Raw genomic sequence first — 9,817 nt, 5'->3', positions numbered from 1 at the left:
CAAAAATGTTTTTGATTTCATGGATCTGCAAAAGCTTAATCAGTCATTCTGTATGTCTGCATTTTTATTTCAAAGCATCACAGCAGGAACAAGCACTGATACTCAAAAAGGCATTGTCAGGACAAAGCAATAGTAACAGTCAAACCTCCTAATAAATCGTAGCGTGTACAATGAAGCTGGTTTAATATGCCTGTTGGATCACGACTCACTGAAAAAAGAGTCAAAGAGAGCTTCACCTGGTTTTGATATGATCCAGACTAACAGGCAAAAGCTGTAAAACCTCCTCTGTGCTTGGACTGCACGACTGAACTGTTTCCTCTCAACTTTAAACACAATGCTTCCATTTTTAAATTACTGTGTGCTTTATAGGACTTTTAAGATAATCGTGTGTTTAAAATATATAATCTATAACTAAAAGTCAGGAAAAAGTCTTTGCTTGTGTTTTCAGCTTTTGTCTCATGCAGCCCTGCAGCACCAGCAGCTGCAGGGACAATGTGTTCAAACTCTCGGGTGCTCTGAGCACCCTCTGCAGGCTGGCTGTCTGATTGGCTGAGCACTGACCATGATGTCATCACTGCACGCTATAAGGGCTCTGGGAGACACATTAGAAGAAACACTGCTCAACTGAGGGACTGAGAGAGTGAGACACACGGAGGTTAAGAAAAACAGACAGCAGAGAAAAGGACATGTGACAGTGAAGGAAATACTAAACAGTGGCATTTCTACTTTGTATGGGAGGCAGGAAGCGGACAACTACCTGTGGAGGTTTGTACTTTTTGTTTGGCTTGTTTAGCATGTTTTTTTAAGCTTTGCTTGCTGAAGCCTACCAGGATGTAATACATTTGTTTTGAAGTGTTGGTGCTGTAGTTTTTGTTCTCCTTTTTTTTTGTTGAAACAAAACCAACAAAAGACCAGCAGTGCAAATTTGTGATTTTTCTTAAGCATTTAATTTAAATGAACACTTTATTTTTCTTTTATTATCAGGTCACTTTTAGATTTAAATTGTGGTCCTCACCTCTGTGTGTCTTTGTGTGTGTTATCTACATATGGCTTCTTCAGATGGGAAGTACAACTCTCCCACTGTACCCTAATGTGAGTGCAGTGACGATCAACTCGACGTCAGACCCAGTTAAGAATGAGGAAGGTTACAGTGAGGCAACGATGATCCTGCTGGGCATGATCATGTCCTTACTCGTCCTGTGCATTGTCTTTGGCAACATCCTGGTCATAACAGCGATCGCACGCTTCCAGCGTCTCCAAAATGTCACCAACTGTTTCATCACATCCCTGGCCTGTGCTGACCTGGTCATGGGTCTCATCGTGGTACCTTTCGGTGCCTGCTACATCATCTTTAAGACCTGGCACTTTGGTAGTTTTTGGTGTGACTTCTGGACTGCCACTGATGTGCTCTGTGTGACTGCAAGCATCGAGACCCTCTGTGTCATTGCTATAGACCGTTATTTGGCCATCACTTCTCCCTTTCGTTATCAGTCGATGCTGACTAAGTGCAAGGCTCGCATCGTGGTTGTGCTGGTGTGGGTCATTGCCACCTTGATATCTTTTCTGCCCATCTACATGAAGTGGTGGATAGAGAACACTAACATAGCTAAGCAATGCATTAATGACACCAGCTGCTGCGAGTTCCACACCAACACAGCTTATGCCATCACCTCCTCTATCATCTCCTTCTACATCCCTGTGGTCATCATGGTTTTTGTCTACAGCCGCGTTTTCCAGGAGGCCAAGCGCCAGCTGAAGAAGATTGACCAAAGCGTTGGACGTTTTCACAACAGCGACAACACCAACCTCAAAACTTTGGAGGCCAACAATGGGCGTGGCCACAAGAAGGCCAAGTTTTGCCTGCGGGAACACAAAGCCCTAAAGACACTGGGCATCATCATGGGGATCTTCACTTTGTGCTGGCTGCCCTTTTTTCTGCTTAATGTGGTGCATGCCATATGGAAGGTGGAAGGCATTGACCTCACCTACAGGATACTCAACTGGATAGGTTACGCAAACTCTGCCTTTAACCCGCTCATTTACTGCAGGAGTCCTGAGTTCAGGTATGCCTTCAAGGAAATTCTCTGCATGAAGAGGAACCGCCTCAGTAACCCAGGGCCCGTGAACGGATACGTCTACAGCAGGCACAGCTGGCAGAGCGAGCTGCAAGGGAGGAGTAAGGGCAGCTTGGAAGACAGTGACATTAATGAAGCGTGTCTGGGGAAGGGAGCTGGGGTCTGCAGCATTGTGGACAGAGCAGTGGACCCCAATGGAAATTGCAACAAAGGCCTAGCGACTGTAACGACTGTCCTCTAAATTTGGAGCCCTGAGACTTCTGTCAGCAGGGCGATCCAGACATGTTTACACTGCTATCATAAACTTTTTTCCAGTTGACTAATGAAGGTAAGGCCAGTCGAACTGACTGGCAAAGAAACTGTAAAAATTACGTTCAGCTGAGGAAAGAATTTCTGTTCCTCTTTCGACACAGTGAACTAATACTGTAGGTAGATCACTTTTCCTTTTGTTACGTGTATCATGTTTAACTTCCATCTACCTCACCACATCTTTTCAACATTTGTCTCTTAATGGACTATTTTACATTAACTCACTGTCCACAGGACGCTCGGGCAGTATCTCAGCTGTGTATTTACTCTACTAAATGGTCTGTGCATTATATAATTGCTAATTATCTGGCTCAGATTGAATTTGTGGGCATGTTTTCTTCATCTGAGAGTTCTTGGCAAAAGATCCCACAATTTATTAGCATAAAAATGTTTTTGAAATTCAAAGTAAATGTTGGAGGCTGTAAATTCCATTTGGGCATGCCAATTCTGCATGAGTCGTGAGTTCTTATTTCCATCAGAAAATGGATGATGAGCATGGACAGATCAGACCTAATGCCTCTTTGGTGCTTTGTTTGAAGAAATACATTCCAAATCAACCAAAATTATAATTTGGCTTTATTTCATTTCCATTTTTATTTGAATTTGATGGATTGTCTCAGTGTGGAAGATGATTAACAACAGGTCTGGCAGAGCCTGTATCTCTCTCACACTCTCCTCACTGCTCAGCAATGTTGTGAGGCCCTGCTCCCTGCTCTAGTGTTTTACAGCCTGTTGCATTGGGTGTTTCTGTTGCCAACAGATAGCACGAGAAATATGAAGTTATCTACCACCTACAGATGCAAGCTGAGAAACGCCAGGGGCCTCTGTTACTCATATGATAAATCTTGCAAGTTTGTGTACGTTGCAGCTAGATTCCATTATCAGTCCTGAAGATATCTAATATCTTTCAGTGCAAAACAGATGGCATTAGAGTGGTTAATCTCCTGGGTATCGACCTTTAAAGCTTGCAGCTGTTGAAAAAATATTTATTAAATTTTGTTAAAGTCTTCTGCTGCACAACCTACCGGTATTATCTTACATCCACTCCACTTGTGCATTTGTGCAACATGTAAACCAGTAGTTTTGTAGGTACATTATACAGCCATTACATAAGGCAAACTATGAGTCCCTCCTGTCCCCTGTATGTGCCGGTGGCAACAGCAACAGTTGTCCCTTTTGTTGCGCAAGCCCTGTTTGTTTATTACAATGTGTGGTTGCTGTGTTCCAGCATGTACAATGTTTACTGAAACCAGAGACGCCGTTTCCTTAGTCATGGCACAAGGGTACAAACCACACACATAATAATAAACAGTGCGTCAAAATAGCCAAGTGATAACATAGTTCCAAGTCTGAGACTGGTGGCGGCGGTGACCACTCAGAGGCCAATAAACGGAGATGAGAAAAGCAGTCCTGAGCAATGCACCTTTGTCACTGTTCCCTGACATTTCCCAGAGTCTCCTCACTATAAACGGATGTCTCTATCTTGATGAAATCAGTCTAACATTTGGATTAGATATTTAGGAGTCCACTGAGCAGTGCCTCAGCTGTTCCAGTTGTTTCAGTCAATTTGCAGACTGTCTACTTAAGACACTGTGTGGTGTGCAGACTCCAGGAAATACCGTCAATCCAGCTGAGCCCAGCCCAATAAACAAGAATAAATCCATTATCTCTGCTGTTTAGCTGGAGAATCAGATAACCCCATATCAGGGAACACTGAACAGATTAGTACATCACAAAGTATACAGTTCCCAATTTGCTTGATGAGATATGATGCAATCCAAAGGGCCAACCTGAAATGAGACTCTCTTGTTTTTATCACCCATTTTAACATCACAGGCTCTTGTGAAAGTCACTTTTGACGTAGGTAAGCATTGACGGGAAATGAGCACTTAGCATGCAGGAGCCTGAATTGGAGAATTCACGCTTTCCCTCCCACACTCAATAATAGGTGTTGCAGGTGTATTCCTCTCCCCAGTCAGCTTGATGATCTGTGTGTACTGATCAAAGTGACAGCATGCTAAATGTGGCTACTGACAGCAGGAGGGGGAGCAGGGATTCTCTGACAGTCTAAATCTGTGTTTGACCTGTGTTTTAGTGCATGTAGCATAGACTCTGAAGTAGGGTAAGGTGATACCATCAAAACTGTGAATTTTGTTCCCGTAGAGGAATCCATATGTACTGTATCACTAGGTTTGGTCAGCACTGTTGTTGTTGTCACAGACCTTTGGAATAGACGTAAATACGGTGTCATCATACGTCAGCGTTTGCCATGTGAAAAACAAGCTTTCCAGTGTGCTGATCTTTTTCCTGTTTTTCTTTCTTGTAGATTTACAGCAAAGTAAATGCAGGGGTTGAATGTCATGACAAATGTTATCCAGGGTATTTTTCTTTTCAACATTTTCACTGTACAGCATGCACAAAGCACAAAACAGACCAAGGTTTTGATATATGACTTGTATTTATTCACTCACAATGAATTGATGCATTGATACTAAATGAACGAGTCACTGTTGACTGTCTGCAATGTATTTAAAACATCTTTCATTTCTAGAAGCACTTCGCAAGTGATTGTTTGCATGTCTGCTATATATATGTGTGGTAATGTGTTTGTGGACTGTAATGCTATTTCTTTTCAAAGTGATCTGTTTAAGTCCAAGTGGAGTAGGTTGTGAACTATATATCCACACTGCTCCCTCCTGGCAGTGGCCTCTCCTTGCACCTCAGCTGTCTCAAGAGTTATTAATGGTTACTGTTTCATCAATATACCTGTATAATAATAGGGAAGGTAATTCATGTCTTCACCCCTTCATGCTGGAGGACACAGCACGGTTATGTGCAATGAGTCTTGAATGATTTGCTGACACTACGACATTCCAAGTACAGCTGATGGTTTGGAGCATATACCATGTCCACTGATATGAACATTCAGTCCTCCCCATGAAGTTTGACCTGAAACTACCTATTCTATCCACTGGTGTTAACAGTAGATTCTGGGTCAAAGATAAGTCTTAGTACAAAAGAATATAATATTTTCACATTTTAATATGATCACGGCTCAGGTGGACCAATGCTAATGCTGTCCTCGCTGATCCATCCTTGTTCCTGCTCACTTAAATACTTTGCTGAAGTCACTTTACCCCCCGAAGAACAGCTCCCAGTGTTTTAGATTAGGTTGTTCACTAACTTAAAACAGCACTGTATAGCACTTTCATGAAATATTTGTAGAGTTATTTTGTCAATTGAATCCACATTTGAGTTCATGAACTACAAACAATTATTGGCTGGAGAGTTCACTTGTACCATAATATTTTTGTGGAAGTCCTCTTTCCTGTCTGCGACTAAAAATGAAGAGTCATGAGAAACTGCAGAGTCTCAGCACGGACGCTGCTGAAGGTGGCCTCTTTTGATAAATTGACGTATGTGAATGTGATTTTTTTTCTATGAAAGTTGAATATTGCTTTAGCTGTCATATGAAAAGTAAACCTATTACATGTGAACCCTTTTTTCGAGTGAAAAAAGTCGTCACTCAGCTGAATGTTTACTAAATATTTGCAACGCATTTTCGCACAAAGTTTTTGTCACTGTTTGTTAAGGTTACGGAGCCTGTTACAACATGTGGTGTCCTGTGGTATTTATGAAAAAAGTGTATGTGCTGTAATATTTGTATTGAAATAAATTATGTATATGTTGCATGTAGTGTCCTCATTGATTTTGCCTTCATGATCATTCAGTTGCATAGAATTTAAAGAATAAGGTATCAGCCATCTGAATGCCTCAGGCCTGCGCGCTGACAGCAGTTAAGTCTATTTCAGTATGGGAAAAGCAGTCACTGGCATGTGATCCAGATGGAATGATGGACAGGAAGGAGATCGGGCTATTATGAAAACGTTTTCCACTCTCTTTGTGAAACTGCATGTCTGCCCAATTCTCCAAGTAATCATAGATTAAACAGAGCACCTCATTTTACTCCAAAAATCCAAGGGAGGAGGACAGTGGAGATATATAGAGCCATAAAAATGTCCTGATATTTGGCGCATAGCCAGAGTGAAAAGCACTTTTTTATGTTTCTTTTAAGCATGAAATACTGTCATCTGCTGAATGAAGATTAAAAACATAGTTAGAGGTAGTTATCGTGGTTAGGGTTGTAGAAAACCACAGCCAGGGCGATATATCTAATGGGATTCATAAATCAGTTAATACATGGGGAGTTTGTGTTGAACAAAGATTTTTGAATGTTATCACTCGAATGGCTTATATGACATCTGATGCCCCACAGTTACTTCGGTTAGGTTTAGGAAAAGAAACTTGGTGGCAACATACCTTAGAATAACTCAAAGTCCCCTGGGGGAAAGCCCTATGTTTGTTTGACCCACCCACTACTCCAACCTGCATCGTTGCACGGACTTTTGGTCCTAATTTTTCACTCTTTACTCCCATCAGTGCATTGATCATGTGATCACAGCCTTGCCAATTACTTGGGTTATATAAGGATTACTGGCTGATAATTATGAGTTATATACAAATTGTTGTGCATTACTTTTCATAGATACATGTATCAGTTGTAGGTGAAAACAGCCTATTAGAGTGTGCATTATGAATGGTTATGAACTTCATACAAATTGGTTAAGAGGGGCTGCTACACCCTCCGATAGGTTCAGAAAGCCATTATCAGCCCATTATGTTATGTTCAGTGTTATTGCTGTCGTAGTTTCATTAGTTTTCATTTTAACTTTCTTTTAGGTGTAGGCACCTAAATTATGTGGTTAGGTTTAGAAAAAAATGTGATTTGGGTTTAAATAAGTGTGTTTGTTACGTAATGTAACGCAACGTAAAGTAACGCAACGTAAAGTAACGTAATGTAAGTAGCATAACATAACATAACACAATGTAACGCTACGCAACGCAACGCAATGCAACGTAACGTAACGTTATAGTGCATTATGTCAATGTTGACTTATGGTCTCACATAGTACACAAACAGCGGTCATGAGAATGTCCTGTGTAATCTAATCCATCCATCACCTTGACCTCCTCCTGACATGGACATTGTTATGCTTTACACCATACCACCTGACTTCCTCCTTTACTCCCGTCATTATTACTATGGCCACTAGTGGTCACCACCAAACAATAAAAGTAATGGCCATTTAACGGGCTGCATATGGCCGTCTGAACCAGCTTGTAGGCCCCACCTAAGCCACACGTATGAGGCCAATAACCACTTATAATGCCATTTCAATGGGGTGATAACATTCAAAGGGGGCGAAGACACTGGGCATTTACAGTACTCTAAAATGAGATAACATGCTTACATTAGTCACAGTGCTGCCTTCTGTTTTCTTCATGTGACAGAGTAGGGTGCAAACTGAGGTCAATCAACAACACAAGTACATATGCACCCCACATGACAAAACATATTTTCTGTGACATACTTTGCCCTCTCTGTCTCCTCACCTTTCCCTCTTTCACTGTGTCTACAATTTTTACAAACTTATTGACAAAGGTGAAAACATTAGTGAAAAGTTAATAACAGAGTACCATGTTGTGGCGGATTAACTACTTTAAACTCTGAAGAATCAGCCTAAGACCTACTGTTATATAAACAGCCTTCAAAGCTGCTGATAAAATCATAATTCATGCCTTCCTCCTGCAGTTGAATTTTAGTTATGCAGAAGCATCGTTAGTGTAATTGCATCCACTTTTGCACACAAGAGCTCTTCACTGCCCATCAACCTCTCATCATTTAAAACTCAAGTTTCCCCCTGGCTACAACGTCAGACTGCATTTTCAGTTTAAGTCGCGTCAAATGCTCCATGTCTTTCAGAGGTGTAGATGTGCACTAAGGGCGATCCACAGGGAATGAGTGCAGACATGACTCCGTGAGATCTGCCACGTGCTCTCTGGAGCTTCATGACCAAATTTTCTATACTTCAGGAAAAACTTAAAGAAATCATACCCAACTAATTGTGCCAACCGTCTGCTCAGGCTTTCAAATGTAAGCCCATGCATGGTAATATCTCTCACTGGGCTTCAAGGACTCACATCCTTAAAAGCAAGATAAAAAGGCAATTTTCCCATATCTAGACCTACCATGTTGTCTGAGTCACAGTTTTTTAAAGCACAGTGGGAGGGAATGCTCTGGAAAGAACGGGTCTGTTTTGGTACAGGATGACCATTTTCTCAGATATGTTAATCATAGCAGTGATGCATACAGGGTGTGAGCATGTGAAAACGTTGTCTCTGATAGATCGATAAGTCCCCTGGCACTTTGGTGACTCCAGTGACCAAGGCACCACAATGTCTGTGGTCCCCTTGCTCCCAAGGGCCTCACGACCATGTGCGCGTGTGTGTCTGTGTGTGTATTTGACAGCGCGTGGATGTCTGTGTGCGCATCTCAAATCATTGCTTGTCCACATCTGAAAAACTGGCTCCACCTGACCTGAGGTTATGAAAGCAAATGTGAACTCAAGAGAAGTGCTCATTCTGTTTTTCAAGGCCAAAGAAAACGTAATAAAACACAACTTCAAAAATATTTAAAATACTTTGCAAACATGATATTCCACCGACATGTTTCATGTCACTACCACAAACTGAGTACAATTGTCATGTGAAACTTGTCATTCATCACTGCGTTAAGCTATTTTGGTGCCGATTTGCAGTCAGCTTTATGTAAGCTCAGAACATAAGACAATATTTTCTTTTGTAAGACTCAAACCATGAGGATGGAGACTCTGGTTCTTGCAATGTCAGCTCTTTCCCCTGAGTCCCTCTACAAAATAATGGGGCCTTTGATGATGAAATAAACCACAGTTAAAAAAAGAAATCCATGTTCATATGACATGCAGCGCAAATCAATTGGCAAAGTACCAAGATGTCAGTGGGATAGACATGAGATTATTGACGTTAGCCCCATGCAGGATGTAGGGTCAAAGGTTAATCACATCATGAATGATGCCTCAAAAGCTCTCTGGGACACAGATAAATGCAATAGCACAGCAGCCCATGTATTTTTTCCCCTCTTCTTCTGCTACCTCTTAGGGCCCAGTCAAACCAGGAAGTCACACAACAAACTGCTTCTGCATCACCACAACATAGGTGGTGCTGTAGGGCGGATGATACAGGGACTACTCACCATTTAATATGTTAGCAAGCTGGGAACATGCTAACGCTAGCCAGTCACAACAGCTCTCCGTGATTCTCTCTGTTTTCCATGTACATCATTTAAAGGTATAATATGTAGTTTTTCCACATAAAAATTTCTAAAAACGACTAAACCAATATTATATATTTTGTTTAGTTGTGTACTTTGATTATCAGAAATGTTTCCAACAATTTTTCAAACCCAGATAAATATGAAATATTAATAACAGTTACGGACCGTGTCATTAGGTCACAATGGCAGCATAACTCCAGTTACCATAGACATTAAATGA

General features: G+C 41.3%; 1 protein-coding gene across 1 annotated transcript; it reads left to right on the top strand.

Moving 5' to 3' along the window:
- Positions 1 to 433: 433 nt before the first annotated feature.
- On the top strand, positions 434 to 6,074 carry adrb2a (adrenoceptor beta 2, surface a). The gene is made up of 2 exons (XM_033633848.2): positions 434 to 765; positions 1,060 to 6,074. The coding sequence occupies exon 2, from the start codon at positions 1,060 to 1,062 to the stop codon at positions 2,314 to 2,316; it is 1,257 nt and encodes a 418-aa protein (XP_033489739.1). The 5' UTR covers positions 434 to 765; the 3' UTR covers positions 2,317 to 6,074.
- Positions 6,075 to 9,817: the final 3,743 nt, after the last annotated feature.

The sequence above is a fragment of the Epinephelus lanceolatus genome, chromosome 7, assembly GCF_041903045.1.
Source record: "Epinephelus lanceolatus isolate andai-2023 chromosome 7, ASM4190304v1, whole genome shotgun sequence".
NCBI lineage: Eukaryota > Metazoa > Chordata > Actinopteri > Perciformes > Serranidae > Epinephelus > Epinephelus lanceolatus.
The sequence above is the reverse complement of the archived record's forward strand: the minus strand, read 5'-3'. Positions and strand labels throughout refer to the sequence as shown.

Coding starts and splice junctions, on each gene's coding strand:
- adrb2a (XM_033633848.2), top strand. CDS start 1,060: ATGGGAAGTACAACTCTCCCACTGTACCCTAATGTGAGTGCAGTGACG.